General features: G+C 41.9%; 1 protein-coding gene across 1 annotated transcript in view; it reads right to left on the reverse strand.

Annotated features, from left to right (window-relative positions):
* ITGAE (integrin subunit alpha E) overlaps positions 1-22,528 on the reverse strand; it is a 439,817-nt gene that overhangs the window by 185,674 nt on the left and 231,615 nt on the right. Inside the window, exon 16 of the mRNA XM_069615209.1 lies at positions 19,631-19,771. Coding sequence (XP_069471310.1) covers positions 19,631-19,771 — 141 coding nt within the window. The remainder of the gene's footprint in view (positions 1-19,630; positions 19,772-22,528) is intronic.

The following is a 22,528-nucleotide window of genomic DNA, read 5'->3' on the forward strand; positions in this document are numbered from 1 at the left end:
GCCTAGTCCCATATCAACTCCTAGTCCCATACCTACTCCTCGGGCCATCCCCGTACACAGGCCCTTCCCTTCCCTGATGCCATTACTACTTTCACGCTAATCCCTGCCCTGAAGCAGAAACCTTATGAGGCCCATCCCTGCAACACAGCCCATTACTGTGCCTCCCTTGGGTCAGAATTAAAGCATTATGGACATTCTGGTTCTTATAAAACTTTCCAGCCAAATCAATTCACACTACCTTGATCCGTTGGTTAACTGCAACAGATCATTTGTAGTTTTTGGGCTTCCATCAGTTTGCTATGACAAACAATAGCCTACTGCCAAGATGTACATTATACTTCTGTTGGAAGTCACTTGGGAGCTCTGTCCCCGCAGGAAGCACACAGGCTGCAGCTCTTGTGCTTTACATGGCACAGCGTGTGTTTCTGGCTTATACAATCCTTGTATTGTACAGGGGCGGAGGGGGGGTGCATTATTCTTTATATGCAGCACAGTGCAGTCAGGTGTGAGCGGGCTGCTTCTGACAGCCATTCTGATCCTGACACATCCATCAAATAAACATTGGATTTGGAAAATCTTCACCTATGGGTACATGGGCGTGGTCGACGTTGGTACATTAGAAATCGAGCAGCTTCTCCAACTGACAAAAGGCCTGCATGCCTTAGTTTCCCTTAATGACAGTGTGGCGGGAATTACAGAAGCCGGTCACGTGTCTTTCAAAAGAGTTGCAGTCACACCTAGTTACAAAACAGTAACCACAAAAAGCCACGCACAGAAAACAGCTGATAATGAGTCCTCAGTATGGTGCAGGATATTGGGTGCAGTATGTAGAAGCAGTTTACAGAATGAACTTTGCACGTTTTGAAGTTCCAAGTGCCAGAAAACTATCAATTCTTTCCAGCTCTTTGCCACTTTGGAGCAATTACTCAAGGGGGACTCATCCCCTTCTGGGTCATTTACAAGGTATTTTGTGGATTCCACTTAGATCTGTCCTGATCTACCACCCGAGCCTTTATGATCTTCTGAATACCTTTTTCAAATGGACTTCCCAGTTTTCCCTTTTCCTGCCTTGAAAGAAGAGGTCTTGCACCACAAACACAGATGCTAATGACTTCATTCGTTCCCTGTACTAGCCCACGTACATTTCTGCAGACCAGCAACTGGCACTATTTACTGGGAACTTCCAGCAGCTTGAACGATTGCGACTAGATCAGAGGTCTGCATGCAGCCTGTGGTGCTCCAGGTGTTCTGGGCTACAACTACCATGATTCCTCACCATTGACTATGCTGGCTAGGGCCAATGGGAGCTGTAGTCTAATGCGGCTATAGCGGCAAAGGCTGAAGAATGGGACTAGATGGTGGCATTCGGAATGACAAGATAGCAAATTGGAGAAGGTTCAGAAGCCGGCACAGGGAAAGAAGGTGGCAAAGCAAGTGGATGCTGTGGGGTTCAAATCATCCATAGGAGAGAATAAGGTAGGGTTCTATCGTCTCACGTCAGTAGAAGGATATTGCCACCATAGATGAAGTGGGCTAGAAAATAGAGAATATAAGACTGTGTGTGCATTGTGTGCTCCGTAGATCTGGAGGAGGGGTACATGTCATGTCCTGACAAATGGCTGTCCAAAGCAGGGCATGCACAGCACAGTGTCAAGGAGGAGGCCCTGTGCAAAGGTCACTGCTATTGAACCACCCTTACACACACACTGCCCTGTGAATGGAAGGTGGCATAAAGCACCTATGTGCATGTACCAGGAGACGGGCATCATCATGGATGAGTTTTCTTATCAGTGCCTAGCTTCAGCAGTTTAGGTCCTTGCCCGTAGGCCAGACACTGCCACGTGATGGCGGGCATCCCGGGCTCGGCCGCTTGATACATATAACATATGGCCGAGGCACATCACTAGTTACCACACTATGCCTGCTCCTTCAACTCTTGGCACTTTTTCTCCGGCACATTAGTTTAGACCTAAACGTGATCAATTTGAAAATTGGAGCATCGGTTTTGAATTTGTGGAGGGTCCATGAAGTGGGCCAGTGCTGGAACATAAAAAAGGGACCATACAAAGAATAAGAGGGAGATTCACGTTTGTGAGGACGTGAGTTGGGAAAGCTCATTAGTAACAAAACAACACAAATAAATCCGGGAATGATTTGGAAGCAGGATATCCGAATAAAACACGTTAAAATAGGGATAAATAACTGCATCGACAACAATAACGAAAGAGATAGATTTCAAGTTCTGTTGTACGAACTAACAACAATTTTGCCCTCATACATTACGATACAGGGGCACCTGAACACTGCGTTTGCAAAGCTCCCAATCAAATGATTAGACTCTTTCTCCTGAAACCTTACCTTAAGCTTCTCCCTTAATTAGAAACTAAGGGCGCAAGGCCGGGTAAGGAAATACGGGATGGTTTGTGTTGAGAAAGTATAAAGAACATACAATCACACACTTATAATTCCCCCGTGTGCCCAATGCTGAATGGCACAAGAGAACAGTGGCTTGCTAATGGACTGTGAAAATCGATCAAACACAAAGTGGAAAATTTGTATTCAAGAGAAAGAAATTCATCATGTATTAAATTGTATAATGTTGAGCAGTATTTCATGATAAAAATTCGACTCTATTTGCCTAACTATTTTCAAATAAATCTTGTATATTAAGACTTTCAAATACCTTTTGAGACATGTATGGATCGTTCAAACCTAATTTTGAGATAAATAAATACAAAAACCCCACTATTCGTGCAAGTTGCCCATTTTCTGCGTGCTCATCTTAAAATATGGATGCACCGTACGTGTAAGGTGACTCAATCCATTTGACATGTTCACTGCATGCCGCGTTGTGGGAAAGGGGAGCCATACCCTGATGTTTGACCACAGGTTCTGCATCCAGCAATTTAAATGACAGTAGCAAACAAATTCGTCTTACAGTGATGTTGATCTTATGTCATTGCTTCCCTATGAAACCCTGATGCACCATGGCCTTCCAGAGTCTCCCAATCTCATGCAGATGTCCCACAGAAGCATGTCCAACACCATTGAGCTGAAAGGATGTGAAATGTCAATCCATGCATTGCTCCGATTGTTTAGGCCACATATAAATCAATGTTTGTGTCCATGTGTATCCATATGGTGAGCAAAACTAAAGGGCCTCATTATGAGTGTGCTGGTGTGGTAATAACGGGCCGGTATTACTGCATACCGGCAGGTTACCGCACCGGCACACTCCACGTTTGGCAGTAGGGTGCTGAATTTACCTCCAGCTCTGAGCTGGAGGAATATGCACTACCCTACCAGCAAAATACTGCCAGTATTACCGGCCTGGTAATATCGGTGCTGATAATATCAGCAAATCCCCCCATGGAGTCCTATAGGACGACTCCAAAGAATGGGGTTATCAGGTAATATTATCCCTATATATATGGTCGCCATATATAATGTCACTGGGAAAAGGTCGTGGCAACATTATATAGGTGACCATATATATAGGGACAGGGGCAGCGGGGGTTGTGGGGGTGTCCCCCGCTCCGCATGTATGAAGTCCCCATAAAAAACGGCAATTTTTAGGCGATTTGTTTGTATGGCGATATTTTTGAGGGGACATTATTACGTGGAACCCGAATAGGGATTTACTGGCGTGTCCGCCACTTGGAATCCGCCGATAATTCCAGCAAGATCAAGTGGCGGAAACGGTATTACAGTTTAAACCCTATCTGTGTTTCAGGGATGCAATCAGACATAGGCCATACGACAATGTCCCCAGATTGACCCTTACTGTGCGGAAAGTGGTAGCTAAAGGGACAGCGGGTGCCCCTTATGGGAAGGATACACTTGTTACAACCTTCCCCTGAATGCCAGGGACTTCCACATTTGTCCCATGTTAACCGCAACACACGTAATGGCGCAAATAGGCCGAGGACGTTCAGCACCATGCAAATATTTGCCCCAGAACAATGGATGATCATGGTTGCATGTGATCACGTGGAATCACAAAATAACTTATCCAATTACAACTAATACCAAAATAACTAATTACAAAATAACTAATTCCTTTTCGTTGTTTTTGGGGGGCTCCCCTCCAAAAGCTCCCCTTTTTTCCCTATTACTTTTCTCCCAGCTCCAAAACCACTATTCCGACTCCAACCCCGTTTTTCCTGAATTAGTTATTTTGGATGTGTTGTAATTGGATTAGTTATTTTGGATGTGTTGTAATTGGATTAGTTATTTTGGATGTGTTTTAATTGGATTAGTTATTTTGGATGTGTTGTAATTGGATTAGTTATTTTGGATGTGTTGTAATTGGATTAGTTATTTTGTGATTGCACATAATCACTGCATACAGATGATCATGGCATATAGTTTCCTGATAGGCAGGCAAACTGGCCCCCGCTGGTTTAACTTAGTGAAGAAAGATATATGTATATATATATATCCGTCCCATCACAGAGCCTTTCAAGATGGGAGATGAGGTTTAGTAAGCCCTGAATTAGCCGAGACAAGTAGAAGAGTAGCTTCCGACACATTCCGCATATCATCAAATATGCAACAATCACTTATGAGAAACACTGCGGGCACACAGTTGATGACCCTGACCCGAACTGAGGTTTTAGGGGAGGTGCAGCCAAACTATGAAAAGGGCAGCGTTCAGTGAGTGGGTGTGAATTGTTGGGCACAGAGAAAGGTGGAGGAGGAGAGCCACAGATCAGAGGCTAGGTGACTTTGAGAAAGAAAGCATTAGAAGGGGAAAGTGGTCAGAGGAAGGAGGAACAGGAAAGATCTGGAGGAATGGGAAAGCTCTGCAGAGGAAGGAAAGAGGTAAAGCTGGAGAAGGTGGGAAAGGGAGAAAGTGTAAGGTAAAAGGAGAGTGATAGGACAGAGAGAAGTGGTTAAGTAATGGTTAGGAGAATGGAGAGGATCATTGGGAGGAGGTCAGAGGTGCACATATCATCAAGGGAAGGAGGTGGAAAGCATAGAAGGAAGGTGAATTGGAGAAAAAGAGGCAAGTAATAGCGCAAAAGGAGGAGAGAGATCCAAGAACCTGCTGGTGAGAACAGAGGAATGAGGAATGTGAGAAAAGTGTGCTAGAGTTGTGCGGCGAGACTTGCATAACATCAGTGAGAAGGAGAGAGCAACTGAGGGAAATAAGAGCAGGGCAGAGAAGAGAAGAAGGCATGACGGGGGCCCCAGCTTTAACTGAGGTCCTCTTCAGATGTGTGGTGTTGTGGGGCATAGAGCGTGGTGTAAAGGAGGTGGAGGTAGAGAGAAAAGAACAGGAATAGTCCAGAGTCCCAAAGTATGAGTACATAGTAAGGTGTCAAGGAGAAGCAAGGTGTGGGAGGCACTTGGCCGAGGACAGATTGAAAGGGAAGATGGCAGGCCCTGTGAGTAGGTCACCAGGAGGCCTTGGAGGGGAGCTCTGCAGGCCCTTCTTGAACATCTTAGACCTCCTCATACAAAGATACCCATTCTTGGTGGACTGCTACCTTAAAGAGAAAGGATGGGAAGAGGGGCAGTTCTCCCCCACAGTACTCAACTAGCAAGACATGTATGCAGGTGGTTGAGGGAGTTGTAGTAGCCCCTGAAAGACTCTAAGCACTTGTCAACTCTGTGAGTTTCCCAGATGGTGGATTTGTGATGCATCGAGGACCTATATAAATTCAGGAAGCACATTAAGACATACCTATTTCAACAGTTACCTGGACTTTATTCAAACAGCTTTTTTATTTATTGGCCTTCATTCGATTTCTCTCCCCCGCCTTTATATCTATCCTGCCCTTTATTCTTTGTCTTTAGGTTTAGCAGCCTTGCACACTGAGATACCCCTGGGTGGCAGGGCCTAACTCTCCTCCCACCTGACTGCCGCCTGGTGGAACCAATACAAAATACAAAAAACATGGAAGAACTTTTTTATGTTAAGAATGATCTCGGGAGAGGTGCCAGGAATGGACTGTGCCCTCCTGGCTTTAAGTGGTGATTAGGGAGTTTTTATTTTGTTGGAGAATTTAGTTTGAGTTTTGAGGTATTGAAGTCCAGCAGGCCCACAAACTATTTAGACCATGGCTCCGGGCAATGCCACTTGGATCAGTGAGGAAGGGAATCTATTTGATTTCATTTGTGTTTGTTTGCCCTCTGCCCCCAACCCCACAAGCTTGTTTTACGTACATTCCAATAAGCCTTTTGTGAGAGCTGGAAGAGTATTTGATGTCGTGCCCATCCCACAGTCATGTTGGGACAGCCTTCACTCACAGGATGCCTCACCATCCAGAACACAGGAGTAAGGTGCTGATGTAACAGGATAACAGGAAAAAATATTGGAATGGAAAACTGGCCAGAGGAATTCCTAGTGGTAATCATTTGTTGAAAGCTTTCCGTCCTCTACTTTCCGCAATGTTTACGTGGCACAGATACGCTCAGACGCCGATCCTGAGATTTCTGGATGAAGGCTCCTACACCACTTTTCACAGGTGATGTTGAATCAGGCCGAAACATGGTCCCGTGCAGAAAGGATCTCACCTAGAAGTTTGGTCTGCTTTTCCCTTTTTAGATGGGACCAATGCTATTTTGATGTAACGGAAAGCTGGCCAGAGGAATTCCCAGTGGTTATGTCTGAAGATTTTAAGATTACAGACCCGTCATCCTATAAATTGTGTCTGTTTTTGTAACCAAATACCATTGTTTTACCAAAGTAAAACACTTTGTTGTGCTTTAAATCTAAAATAAATAACTTGGTGGGGAAGTTATTTTCCCACCAAGTTATTATATATGTATATTACACATACATATATAATAATAGTGTGGACAACACACAGAGAATAAACGAAGGCCGTACATAAAAAAAAAACTGCTATTAGGAATGTATGTTAACACCGATGGTGTCAAATGAGTGCTTAAAATGCAACTACCACTACTAATAGATAAAACCCCACCTTAAGCATCATCTTGAAAAGATTCATCTGCATGTATAGAAATGAAGGTCTCTTACATGGATTTGAAGAAGGTAGGAAATGATTGTTCCTATAACAGATGTGCATCGAACAATGCAACATCTTGATGCTAAATAAATAAGCAAATGAGCAGTAGGAACTAAGGCTACATTTAGATAAAATAGATGAATTGAGCTAGGAGAACTGTTCTCATGGAGATTGGGATAATGTTGTGTAAAATGCGTCAGTTGATACATACTGAGTTGTTTAGATATCAGGCCAGAACCATACTAAGTTGTCGACACTTCTGTGTGAAGACCTATGCTTGCATGTATGACAAATAACTGTGGAAAACGGTCATTCACTAAAGGCTACTAATCTCACCTTTGTTGGCAATGACAATTTCGACTCAAACTGATAGCACGAGATTGCCAGATGTCAGATTAGATCAACTGTTTTTGTGTTGTGTTTTACATATTTTGTTTTTGTGATTTTTGACGTGGTTCTTCACGCCTGTTTATGATAAGGTTTTCAATAAATTCTATTTTTGGTGTATGAATGACCCATTGCCATGTTTTGAATTTAATTACGATTATGGCTTTTTCAACCTTTATGTCCCCTGTGTTTTCCCTAGCTATGATTGTGACAACCGGGTAGTTGTTTGGAATCTGTGTATGTATGAATATATATGTATAGATACATATATATGTATTAAAGGGTAGGTGTGTAGGGGGGTGGGGAAGTTAGGCCCAGGTGTGGGAAAGTAAATGACAAAAATAGGAAAAACGAAAAAAACACACGGTTATTTTGCTGAATAAAGTACAACTATGTGTTTTACTTTGGCAAAACAACGCAGAACCGTAGTAACAGGCAAACATGGGCACAGAGGCAAGATCCTCCTGGAAATCGCCATGACAAGGCTCGGGATGCCAGCATGTATTTACGAAGAGCAGGCGTTGCATGGTAGTTTCACAACTAATTTTCCAAAACAGGACATGGCTCCAACACATGATAAAGTGGACAAATTTTCACGCCATGGTAAGGAGGACAGAGCTTATAGCAGCCACATAACTCCAGGGGGGATGTGACCTGCAGAAGGGAGATGTGGACACCAACACGTTAATGGGAGACATAATAGGGACAAGGAAAGTGGCTGTACTGCTACACCGGACAGTGTGGGCGAGTAGGGCATACAAGCTGGATACAATTATGGCCAGGTGCAGGAGATTCTCTGTGCAAACCACAACAGACATGACATGAGTTTGACGCAGGGTCTGACATGTCACAGCATAGAATGAGGCAGGAGTTGGCAGCAGTGTGCAGAGGATGGGGGCAAGCGTGTAGCTTGTCTTGGGAGGATAGCTCAGAGGCAACGCGCTCGTCTTGGAAGCACAACGACGTGGAGCAACACAGGTTCGATCACCGGGTCCGTGCTTACAAACCTCTGGGTATTAAGCGCGTTATAAATAACCAATTACAATCCAGCACATTGTCCAAAGGGAAAGTCCAGCACTTCGGGAGGAGTTAAGGGATGTGATGTGTCCCATTGGATTAATCCACCTTACTGCTGCCAATAGTACAATCTACACATAAAGGCAGATGCCCTGGAGTTCCCCCAGCATAAACCTGTGCACTGCCACAGCAACTCATCCCACTGCTGTTTCCATGCATCTTCACACTGCACATTTGTACTCCACCTCTTACATCCTACTGCATGCTCAGTGGGGAGACATGTGCTCAACTGGCTTATATGTGATCATTTTAGGCAATGTGAACAGACATTGTGGCAAGCATGTGTGTGGCAGGGCCCCTGGTGGCAGTAGCCAAGAACCAGGAAGGGTTCCTGCTACTTGCTGCAACCGTGTTAACAAATGTATACGCATGTAGCCTGCTTGCTGGTATTTGGGGAGATGCAGAAGGAAAGTGTGTTAGAGGTACATCCCTTGTCTACTATTGTCCTCCTGTGCCCACTGGCACTTCCATCATGGTGATGCTGTGGTGGGTTGAGAGACTGCCCTTTGCTCTTGTGGTATATGGTGCTGTGTCTATTGTCAATGTTTGGAGATTGCTTCTACCTGGATCCAAGCCACAATGGATTGTTTAAGTGTGATAACAGATGTTGGGAGCCCACCTATATAATTCTTCTATAGCCTTTTCAGTTGCCCCCAACATTAGGAACACCCCTCCAGTATATCTAGTGTCTGAAATCGTAGCCCACAGCTGCGCTAGGGATAGCATTAAACATGTTAATTGTGGTATAATATATACCTACTTCATATAGTGTATAAAGAAGGAAGAACCTGGTCTATACCGCAGACCTAGGAAGGGGGACACCTTCGCCTCACCAACATCTTTATAAGTGTCTGGAATTTTGAGAGAACATCATATTGTAGTGTCCATACTAAAGAAAGGGTCACCATTGCCGGAAGTAACACACCGAGCTTCACAGAAGCACAAATCTTGGAAGCCATAAGAGGACCATCACTGTTTAACCCTACAGGCACTGACCAACCTCTAGCTTCGCAATCCACAGGGGAAGACCTGTTGAAACTTTTTAAAAAACTCTCTCCTCACAGAGGTGCCTTTGGCATCCCGGTGTAGGAAGGAAAATCCTTTTCCAAGATGGCCACCATGTAAAGGGAAGGCCGAGTTCCGTACAGGGCCCCTCTTCGCTTTCCATGGCAGCCTGCAGAAGGCGAAAAGAGAACCCTATGACTATATTACCACAAGCACATTTTTCTTCCCTTTCAAACCTATCCCAATTTTGAATAACTTTACCACAAAGCCAGTCCCAGGTGGAAATGGCCACTTTAACCCCATGTGTTGTCCCTCGTGGTCATGGCCAGTAGCCTGATTGTCCGGATCATGACCTTTTCCATGACCTGGACAATCTGGCCACTGCCCATGGCCAACCTCAGTCACCAAAGGTAAATCACTATTTTTTGTACCTACATTATGACACTTGTCAAAAAACAAAATCCATTCAGACTTTACGAAAACATTTATATCTAGATCTATAATCTTTTTGCAAACCTTTGTGTAGATTTGTCAAATGGCACCACGTTTATAAGCCTTTACAATATTTTGGGACCCCCATCTAATTTTGCCCACTCTTGACAAAATCCCAACAAACTTCGCAAAAACATTTATATCTAGATCTATTATCAGTTTGCCAAAATAAGTGTAGATTCGTTAAACTGCACCTCATTTATAAACCTTTACATTATATTGGAGCCCCCCCTCTAATTTTGCCCCGCTTGACAAAGTCCCACCAAACTTCGCAAAAACATGACTATCTAGATCTATTACCAGTTTCCCATATTAAGTGTACATTCGTCAAATGGCACCTCATTTATAAGCCTTTACAGTATTTTGAGAACCCCCCTCTAATTTTGCCCCCTCTTGACAGAATCTCACCAAACTTGGCAAACACATTCGGAATCAGGACAGGAATATAATTGCAAAATCATGCGGTTTCATTGAGTGGTGCCAAAGTTATATGCCATCCAAAAACTGCCCCCAAACATCTGCAGTGTCCCCGAACTTCTCAGGACTGTTCGCAAATATCCTAACTGTTCATGGACTTCTCGGGGCAAAACCACCCGCTTTTTTGCTTCTTGCAGCCATATTCCATCCCATCCTCATCACCCTCACCTGCCCATAGATTATTTGATAAGTTTGACAAGTGCAATGTTGTGTTTTGTAATCTGTTTTTACCGCGATCCGCGGACACCGGGCGATGTCCGTGAATCCAAGATGGCAGGCGTTTCCAAAAATCAGATGCACCTCATGCTTCACGCCAACCAATCAGTGAACACGTTGTGTGTCCGTGGACATGACACTAGTCTATTAGCCAATCAGTGTCCTGCCCACGGAGCAAACAGGGAATTGTGTCCGTGGAGTGGACACAGATATCACTAATTTATTTGCCTTACGTTTTAGTCATTTTAAAAAAAACTACTGGACAGATTTACACCAAATTAACAAAAGCACGCTTTCGGGACCAAGCTGCCCCTCCTGCTACATATTTGGTGAAAATGGTCCAGCGGTTTGGGCTGAGCAAAGTTTTTTCCCATAAAGTCTATGGGAAAAAAAGAAATTTTGGGACCCTCCCTATAACTTTGCCCCCCCCCTTGACCAAACCTCACCATACTTTGGTAAAAACTTCAGAGTGGGCCATATACTTTTTCTGCAAAGTTTGGTGAGGATTCGTCCAGGGGGAGCAAAGTTATAAGACGCCCAAAAAGTGCTCTTCCTATGGGTTTAGCAACTTAACCATAACTACATGGCAGCTACTGCAGGTCATGTAATATATATATATATATCAAATCCATTTGTGGCCAAAATCACTGTGCTCAACCTCTCTCCAATAGCTGGTGCTTTCGGCTAAAGCTTGGCTAAAATTTCAACATATCAAAAATAAATTGTAGTGTCCACTCCAGCCAGACACTCCCAGTGGCTGATAAGTAGGATAGTAGAACGTTGCCCAAGCACACTAGACCACACTAGACCAACTTGGTGAATAAACATGTATTTATTTAATCTTTGTTAACACGAGCATCAAACATCGTAACATTTCTTACATTAATTCATGCATTAGTGGCGGCAGACATTTGACATTGGTAATAGCCATGTAATGGGTTTTCTCATGGGGTGAAATAAATATAGGTCGTCCCTCAAAATTAGATGGACTTTGTTGCTAAAGTGCATGGTGCTTATGGTTCGGTGCATAGTACATTGATAGCAGCAACAATTTGGGATTTACAATAGCAATGTAGTTGCAATTCTCATGAGATCAAATACATAAAATTAGTCCCTTATCAAATGTAGTACATCATCGATATGGTCTCTCATCAAAGCCCACTTAATGGTTGATATGGGCTGGTTGCTAGAGTGCATGGTGCTGAAGAACTGGTTGCATGATAGCTACATAAGAACTTAAAAAAGTATAATGTATGCACAATTAGATCCCAAATAGAATGCAATGAAAGCATTGTATCCCTTATTGAATTCAGTCCAAAGTAAGATACCACTGCTTGCTAGAAATGCTTAATGGCAGGAAGGGCACTCCCAAATGGGGCATGATGGTCCTTTAGGATGAGCAGGCCTTTTGTGACCCAAAAAGAGACCAGCTATATGGAACTTTCTGGACCTAGACCTAGACTAAAGCAAACAATGGTAACCCTGATTTAGAGACATATAGGACAATTTATATGTATGGAAATGAAAGTATAGAAATAACAATAACCTCCCTCTAAGATGAACATGCAAACCAAATACAAATACTGTACGATTGGGAATTAAGGAAAGGATTGAGAGAACAGCAATGGCATGGAAACGAGGAAAATCAAATGAAAATGAAATAAGATAAATTAAATAAATCCATGAACATCAAAACTTAGAAACCCCAAAAGCAATAAGAAAAACAATATGACAAAAAGCTTATTATGTTCCAAGAAAGGTGTAAAGTTCTTCATCAAGGTTATGTCCTTAAGGTTTTTTCGTTTCCAAGTCCAGAATGCTTTTTGTTTCCAATTGTCGCAACATAAGTTCACTATTTCCACCTCTGCATGGTTTCCGGATAGTATGTATTGCAAAAAACCTGAAAGTGTTGAGTGTACTGCCATGTTTCTCTTTAAAATGGAGCGACATGGGGTAAGAGGGATCACAATTCTTAATGGCTCGCATGTATTGCAGAATTCACAATTTAAGTTGACCAAACATGCTCCCAACATATCAAAGATTGCATGCACATGTAAGGATATATACTACAAAATCACGATTGCAGGAATTCTGGACTGGATCAACACCTTTTTCTGTAGGACAGGATGTACAAGTTTGTTTTATTGAGTGCGTACTGGCAGGCCTTGCAGTCAGTGCATTTGTAGAAACCTGTAGGTCACTGATCTAGCCAGGTTTCCAATCCCGTAGATCTTTCAGGTGGCATATAACTCGATACTAGGAGATCTTTGAGAGAAGTGGACTTTAACTTATATTGACCCTTGCACCAATATTGGCGGAGAGGTTGGTATCTAAATCAAGCACATGCCAATGATGATGTAATATTTGGCGAACGACGTTGGAATGTGTGCCATATGTGAGAATGATCCTTACTGTGTCCATATCTGAATTGTCTTCAGATTTAGTATTGGCATGTAGAAGAAGATTTCTATCCAATTCTCGTGTTTTTATGCACGCACGTTTAAGAATCGTCTTGGGATATCTTTGGTTGCAAAAACTCTGGGCTGCAATTCTGCATTCTTTATTGAAACTTTCCAGTTTGCTGCAATTTTGCATTATTCTTACAAATTCACCCTACGTATACTCCCCTTGAGCATGGGCGGATGGTTGCTGCTTGCAAAAATGGTGTGTTGGAACTGGTGGGTTTGCAATATAACTCTGTAATGATTTCACCTTGTTCTGGTTTCACCAACATGTCCAGGAAAACAATGAATTCCTTGCTGTGTGTTTCCGTAAACTTAAGATTCAGTTCGTTATTGTTAAGAATTTGCAGAAATTCCTTTAATTCGTTTTCGGTTCTGTTCCACAGGATGAAGAAATCATCGATATAGCGCAGCCATTATATAATTTTCTCAGTGTAGTTACTGTTTTTGTCGGTCCACATGATTAATTTTTCCCACCCACCCATGGTGAGATTTGCACACGAAGGGGCAAGGTCGTGCCCATGGCACTTCCTTGAAGTTGGATATAGAAATCGCTGTTAAAAAGGAAGACGTTGTTTGTGAGACATATGCTGATCATCTCAATAATCATCTTGTCATGAGACATGTCATTTAAAGACCTACTATTGAGAAAATATTCACATGCTCGTTTTCCATCAGTGTGTTAGATCGAAGTGTACAGAGACACCACATCCAATGTTGCAAGCATGGAGGTGGCTTCCCATGGTATGCTGTTAATTTTGCCCAAAAAGTCCTTGGTGTCTTGAGGAAAAGAGGAGAGACTAAAGACCAAGGGTAGAAGCGTTTCATCCACATATTTAGAAACATTTTCCAATGAGGCTCCAATTAGGGTCACAACGGGTCTGCCCGGAGGTTTGGTCATACTTTTGTGAAGCTTGGGGAGAAAATAGATGGTTGGCATAACTGGGAACTTGTTATCGAGGAAACTGCAATCATCATCGTCTAGGATGCCGATATCTGCCAATTTCTTTTAGGAGAATAGGAAGCTTGGTGCTTATTTCTGCAGATGGATCAATCTCTAGTTCATATAGCACTGAGAATCTGAGAGTTGCCTATTGGCTTCATGGATGTAATCCATTTGATTTTGGATAACAATTTTAGCTACTTTATCAGAGGCCTTAATGATGCAATTGGAGAGATTTTGTAGTTCCTCCAAGGTGGCCTTTTCTTTTGCTGAGAGATTATTGGGCTGACGACTTCTCTGTAGCCTGCCTTTTTTTTACGTTGTGGATGCCTAGATCTGGAAAGGCTTCGATATGTCCTCCTGGTTGAAACAGAGAATTACATTTGGACTTGTTCCTTAGTTTACTTTTGATGGGCCAACCTGTGTTAATTCTTAGAGTATCAAGCATGGATTCTGGGGTTATGGTGTCTCCAGGAGCGTCCAATTCCAAATGCGCCAGATCTAATAAGGTACTTAGGTCTTCAATAACTACTTAAGTTTTGCCCAAAGGTTTAGAAATGGGTTTCGTCACAGAAGGGTTGAGCATGAAGAACATTTTTAATCTGATCTTGTGCATGGCACTGTTGAATTTGATTTGAGTTTGGGCATAGTCGTAGTATGAGGTAGGACAGAAATGTAAACCATATTTGAGAACTTTGACTTGTTCTTTATTCAGCACGTGATCAGAGAGGTTTATGATGCTAGTGTCATTTTTGTGGTTGTCATTCATTTCTTCATTCTTAATCCAGAGCGTTCCTCCCTGTCTGATTTGTCTGTTTCTGATGTGCTTGTTCCACTGCCCCCGCCTTGTTTTCCTTTTCTTCTTTGGCCTGCCGGACATCCCTGGCCCCTCCCTTTGCATTTTTTGCTGTTGGTAATGCATCCATCTAATCCCAGCTATCTCATTTCGTCTATAAAATGAATTCTTCTTGGATGGCGATCAGTTCCACTATTAGATGCTTCAGATTCTGTGGTGGAAACTGCATCACTGGATCTAGCGGCTGTGTCATCAGGGGCAATAGGAGTAATCGCTATGCTTTTGCGCAGTGAGTCAAAGCGACAAGCAAAACTATAAACTCTGCCCAGCTCATAATCTACCTTGTCTCTGAGAAAATGTCATTGTTTTCTCAGCTCATTTCATCTTCAAATGTTAGGAGACTTGCTTCTATGTTAGACTTCAATGTTTTCCCTTCCTCGCTTGGTGTGACTTGTAACAGCTGTTTGAGCAACTCTTCAATTTTTATCAGTGCTTTCTGGCGATCTATGCAAGCATATTTAATAAGGATATTGAGAAATGTCGCTGTACATGCATTCAGGGAGTCTCCCAATTATTTTAGCATTTCAAGATCTAGGTCTTCAAAGGACAGGGAGTTCAAAATCCGGAGCCCTCTTGAGATGTGATTCACATCAATGTAATTTTGAAGTGAATGTTCCTCCCACCACTTGCTTATTTCTTTGCGTTGGAGTTTATCCAATTCCTTCACAAGTGCTGTCTCATTGGTCCCCTGGTTTGCTTGTGGAATGTTATTGGAATTATTTGGTTTGCAAATATCCTGTGTCTCACAAAAAAGTGACTGGGCTTGCTTTGCTCGTACACTTTCCTTTTCTGCTTGTGATACAATTGTGTCAATTATGTCAAAACAATATTACTGGACATCGGGGGAAGTTACCACCATATAGATGAAAGCAATAACTGCTCCGGAAGCTTGGGCAGGCTAAGACCAAGTGTCTAGAGGCTAAAATTCAGGCAAAGCCACCTTATCTTTGTGCCCCCTGTTGTGCAGGCTATCACCACAATGATGACATCAAAGGTGGCATCACTGATGACATCACTATTTACATCATAAATGACATCCCTGATTATATCAAGCATAACATCTTTTATGAACTAGCTAATACAAGCTTTGATTATACAAATAACAATTAGAAATTATACTACTGTTTAGTACATAAAATACATAAATATGATTTATGAAGTAACATTGTATTTTTCTGTAAATGTACTGTACAATACATCAGGCTGTTTCTTTTTAAATGTAGTGTATAGTCTACAGTTACAAGTACATACATAAGTCATTATATTAAAAAATGTGATACTATATAAAGATTAGTCTTATTTTGTAGTATATGTGATGTGTTTTACTTTAATATTAAAGCCTAAATCACTTAGAGAAGAATCATAGAAAGTAATATACATCTATGGACATGTTTTCTATTAAATGTTACATTTAAAAGCTTCATTTATTTTGTAAACATATGTAAATGTGTAGAAATAACTATTTTGTTTACAATACCTATGTTTACAAATCCTAAAATATACCCCAATAAATACATGTTCCTTGTTTTATAGTAAATCTGATGTCATTTAGAAAGTGATATGGGTACAGACTTTTCTGAAACTATAACAATCACGTATTTACATCTGTTTCTTTAAGAAGTGCAAATAATTAGGTTTCAACGTGTCTATTTTTTGTTTATTTCTACTAATATTTTGATGTAATTGTATATGCATATTATACTATGGTAAACATATCTTACATATATTTCTCACAACCAGGTACATTCTATGCAGTGGACTTTTTAAATGCATAACCATTAAAAGAAACTAAAGATATTTGTAAAATATTAGGTATTTATAATTCCAATATCATCTTTTACCAAAGTACTATAAATAAAAGCTTCACAAGTAGTGATATCGTGCATGTGTACCTGTTTAATGTTTTATACAATGTTCTCATTGTTATGAACAATTGTAAAATCAATATGTACCTAGGTAAGGGTTGTGTAAATATTTGGAAATACCTACAGTGATGTTATGTCGGACGCCAAGAGTGGTGTAATCAGTGATGTATGTATGATGTAAATAGTGCTGTAACCAGTGATGTCATCAGTGATGTCATAGATGATGTAATTAGTGATGTCATCAGTGATGTCATCTGTGATATCATCATTGTGGCCCTAGGCTGCTCAACAGGGGGCGCAAAGGTAAGGTGGCTTTTGCTGAATTTCAGGGGTTTTGTTGCACTAGATTTTCACCTGAACGTCCCTGCAACTAAAGTGCTTTCCCTGAATTTCAAAGATTCTTTTTTATAATGTATTCCACACCTTAACGTCCTTGCACCTAAAGTATTTCCCCTGAATTTGAAAGATTTTCTTATGCCGTAGATTTAACATTCCCTTTCTTATAGTGGCTAATTTTCAGCTGTGCACACTGCATATTTTAAATCACTAACTGGCCACTAACCATGGCCTTTGGCCGTGCCCACTGTATTTTTTAAATCACTTCCTGGCCACTAGCCATGGCCTTCGGCCGTAGCCACTGCATATTTTAAATCATTAACAGCCTTCAGCTACTGTCGTATATTTTAAATCAGTGTCGGGCCCCTAGCCATGGCCTTCGGCCGGGCCCACTGTATATTTTTCAGAACCACTGGCCTTTGACTGTACCCACGCATATTTTAAATCATTAACTGGCCACTGACCATGGCCTTGGGCAATGCTCACTGTATTTTTAAATCACTCCATGGCCAGAGGCAACAACATTTTGGTTGTGCCCACTGCATATTTTAAATCAATAAGAGGGCACTAATCATGACCTTTGGCCAAAGCCGTGCCCACTGTTTTTTTTAACAGTAATAGGCCATTGCGTTCAACCATGGCTAGTGGCCATGGATACAGGGGTGCCCACTGTATATTTTTAAGCACCACTGACCATGGCATTCGGCCATGGCCAGCAGCTACGGCCTTCGGCCTAGTTCACTGTATATTTGTCAGTGCCACTGGCCATGGGCTTCACTGTACACACTCTATATTTTAAATCAGTAAGTGGCCATTAATCATGGTTTTTGTTGGCTGTGCTCGCTGCATCTTTTAAATCAATAACAGGCCATGGCCAGTGGCCATGCCCTTCGGCCGTGCCCACTGTATAATTTAAATCACTAACTGGCCACTAACCAAGGCATTCGGCCATAGCCATTGCCCACAGCCTTCGCCCATGCCCACTGTATTTTTTAAATCACTGTCTGGTCACTAGCCACGGCCTTTTGGCATGCTCACTGTGTTTTTTAAATCATTCCCTGGTCAGTAGCCATGGCCATCAGCCAAAGGCCGTGCCCACTCTCTATTTTTTTTTTAACACAAATAGGTCACTGGCCATGTCCTTCGGCTGTGCCCAGTTTATATTTTACAATACTACCAGGCCCCTTCAGCCGTCTAAAATTCTACCAAGCCATGGCCAGTGATTTTTCACCCTTGACCTAACTGTACCTGTATCAATATTTCTTTTTTATAACTTTTTTCTCATAGCCGTGGCTATAAATGAAGTGAACTACAGACTGCTGCAATTATCGGCAGAAACGTTGAACATCAAAAATGTTCCCCGGGACCCCCACTCACACACCATGTGCCCTTCTGTTCATGACATGGTTCCCCCACACCCATCTCCTATTTGCCTCCCCAGCCCTCTCTCGTACCCTCGCAAACACTCGTTGTACTGTGTGATGCATTTAAATTTTCCTATCTCGTCTTTGCGGATAGCCGAGGGTATCTGACCGAATACCCGCGGCTACTGGAAAACGTCTGTGCTGCAGACTTGGATTCTAGCCCACTTCCAGCTCCCAAATGTCACATGGTGCCCTATCCTCCACCTCTAGCCTGATAGCTTTTCACAGTTTTTCCGCCTGCAAATGACATTTTTGTGCGTTTCATTTCCGTGTACACTCGGATATAGCCGTGGCTATCTCTTGCATCGGAAGTAAAAAGATGGTGGCTTTTTCATTTCTGAAAAGCCTCATCCTGCAATGCACCTGGGGAGATATAACTATTTTTTCAGAAGAACGGGGCACCCTCTTCTCGGTCAAATACTTTAAAAAGTACTGGATGCAATAACCCCAAACCGCAAAAGGATCGCGAGTCAATGCTTTGTGCAAAAGTTGTTTCAGACCTTGTCCAAATCCAGCCAGCGGTTTTCGCTGTGCAGTCCGCACACATTGACCATATTTGTTTATGGGAAAATGAATGGGTACTAGGCCAAAAGTGCTTTTTTTGTTTTCGTAATACCTTTTTTTTTATTTTTTAACAAATCTTTCCCAAGATTTCCAATCTAGGGGGCCAATGAGTACAATTGTGTCTGCAAAATTTCAGCCAAATTAATTGTATGAGTCAAATGTTATTACCGATTCATTTTTCTGATTTCCTATGGAACTCACTACACATCTTAGCTATATCTGGGTTTGCCTTATTAAGCTTAATATGTAGCTTATGAACTTATGTCATTTCAGTGTAAGTTTTACTTACACTATTTATTTTTTTAGCTTAGTAAATTTAGTCTTACATAAACTACTTCTTTGTCTTAGTAAATCAGCCCCATATATATTTCTGTGCATCAGCAAAACTGGGCCATTCTTTCCAGATGTATATATTTACTTCTAAAGGGCAGTCAAAGGGTTAATTACACAATGGACTAACTAGAATGTAGCTCTAAAATTTCGGAATATTGTTGCATCCTTGGCTGGAAGCCCATGTGTATGCCCCCAAAATATCCTATTCCTTACCTGGTGGTCAAATTTATAGACATAAACTCTTCCTTCTTCCCCTTTCACATGATAGAAAGGTGCCCCAACGAGAAGGTAGTCTGTCAAGCTGTCCATGTCCACGTCCAGCGGGCAAAGCTCTGATCCGAAATATGATCCAACCTAAGAGTGGACATAAAAGAAAGCCTCTGGTGAGTCACCGCACCGACACAGTCAGCCGATCTGGGAAACAAGTGAAAGCGAGAACATGAGTGGTGTTGCTGGGAAGATAGCTCTGTAAATTGCTCATGCGCATTAAAGAGCGGTAGTCAGGAGGCAGGCGAAGGCAAGGCTCCTCAGAGTCGCCAATCTTTTATCCAGCCGAGTTTGACAAATTGAGCACCATTAAATGCAGCAATAATAACTGCTATTAGAACACCCTAACGGGTGTTTCACAATCTTGATTGGTCAATCTGCGGACTATACAAACTGGTATAGGCCGCAGATTGATTACAGCCCGCAAATCAGGTTGTAATTACTTGCGTGTGCTGGCGGCACCAAAGCAAGCAGCTTCAACGTTGTATTCTGCAATGTTGAAGCTGCTTGCTTTGATGTATATGAAAGTGTTCATATGATGTATATGAAAGTGTTCATATGATGTATATGAAAGTGTTCATGTATATGAACACTTTCTTCAACATTGTTTTGTGCAACGTGGCAGCTGCTTACTTTGGTGTGTATGAAAGTGTTTACATACACCCGTGTTCTCAGCAGCATTTTTGTAAAATAACGAATATGTGGTTATTTTACAAAAATGCTGCAGAGATTTCAGGATTGCGCCCGTTATGGCGAAAAAATGCGCAATCCTAAAGGTGCATTGTCGTGCCCTCGCTTCGCTCCGGCCATTAACTCGGTATTCAGGGCCCATAACGCCCGGTACGGCCCTCGCTGCAGGTCTATAAAGCTATATTATTACAGCATTTAGGCGGTCATTATTTAATTATTTTTTTAACGTGCCAGATCCAGGATACGAACCTCTGTTGCTCCGCATAGTCTTGTTTTCCCAAGGCCTGCTATCCTCAGTTATGACTTCGACAGTAGCTCAGGGTGGATTATTGCATGTGGTCATTACTGTTATTGCATGCAGTAGCTTTACCGCTTGGTAAAGAGCATTCTGACACCACAGCGATACACTAGTGCATGCCGTTTTTATGTATAGGTTTACAAACACATTCCCATTGCTTTCTGGGACAACAGCTGTGTGGGTCACTATAGTCACGTGTAAGATGATGCGAGGAGGGCCAGTAGCAACCCTTTGGGGCTGCAGATGTAGAAAACTCAGTTGTCCACAATATTACACCCTTTTCAAGTCCTCCCTCGCAGTTTGTGTCTTATGTTCTGAGAAACATTAGCAGATCTATTTATTTAAGTGACAAAACCTTTTTACCATACTGGGGCCGACACCTGATTTTTACCTCAGCCTTTAATGTGGATATAAGTATTTAGGGGTCCATTTAGACCTCATAATTATGTGTGTATGTGGTAGATCCATAATTACTGCATGAGGCCACTACCTCATGACCCCAGATGGTAAATAAATGCAGCATTTGAAATACCACATGATTTTACCGTTCTTGCATTAATTATAGTAAAGGATTTAGAAGCAGGAGGAATCTGGCATGCAGCGTTATATGAAAACTTGATTTTGTAATGGACTCATCTCGGTCACCGATAAGCTTTTGAATGTTCAAATATTTACAGAGGTTATCATGCATTTCACTCTGAATGTGTCAAACTAAACTGGGAGTTTCCCAAAGTGGATTCTTCTGTTTTGCATAATCTCTGAGTCGGCTTTTACATTTGAGCCTTTGGGAAAGGGGCCATGAGCAGGCATTCAGCGCTTGAACAACCAACAAGTGGCACTAAGCACTATACAAGGAACCTACATGCATGCAGACACACATATCTCACATGTTGGAAAGCGAGAAAAAGGAACACATCTGGGTAGGAACTCTGCCTAGATTAGATAATGAAGCTCATGCCAGAAAGCATACAGGAAGTTCTCTCAAAAGCCAAGTGCATCTCATTCCAAATGGGGGCGAGGTCCAACGCATCCATTACATGAATGCATCAGGGAACTGCAGCTTGTTCAAAGAGGTCTGTCATTGATAACCGATCAAGTTATATATGCCCAAGCACATGTCGACTATCTAAAAGGCTGAAGATATTTTAGCCTCTATGCCAGAGACTTTAAATGTTACACCTCTGCTACTACCCACCTTGTAATTGTGCAACAGCAATATGCACAGAAACTGTCAATTGGTGACTTTCCTTTAGTATAGCTGAATTTGAACTGTGAACAGCATATCCAATTCTTGAACATCGGTAATTGAGTAACTGCATGATGTGTTTTTTAATATCGTGTTTAGACATTTTGTAATAAACTTTGTACTTTTGACACATTACTTGACCTGGTAGAGTCACTTAAAATGACTAGCTTTCTCCTGAAATTTAATTTAGGGAGTTTCTGAGACTTTGATGGTGCACTGACTTAATCAAGTCATTGTTGAGAATGGGGTAACTGCCTTCTATGTTCGCTAAATATACGTCTTTCCCCCCTCAGAAGGCCGTCCCGAAGTAACAAAAAAAAGGGGTCACCCATCTCTTTATATGTGCTAGGGCAATACAGTTTTGTTCTGAAAGGAACAGTTTTATCTGCCTTGAGCTTTAAGTGATATTGTGATTTTTTTAAAATATAGTTAACATGTGTGTCCGCTTCCAATGAGGCCTTCAAGTAAACACCTAAAGTTTTAACTTTTTCCAGCACAAGAATCAAACAATTCTCTATAGTAAAGTTTACATCCTCGAAGGAGGTTTTTTACTGAATTTGGGGGATCCGATTATCATGAGTTCTGTTTTATTACTATTAAGGCACATCCA

Source organism: Ambystoma mexicanum, chromosome 9 (genome assembly GCF_040938575.1).
Source record: "Ambystoma mexicanum isolate Mex_15411 chromosome 9, UKY_AmexF1_1, whole genome shotgun sequence".
Taxonomy (NCBI): Eukaryota; Metazoa; Chordata; class Amphibia; order Caudata; family Ambystomatidae; genus Ambystoma; species Ambystoma mexicanum.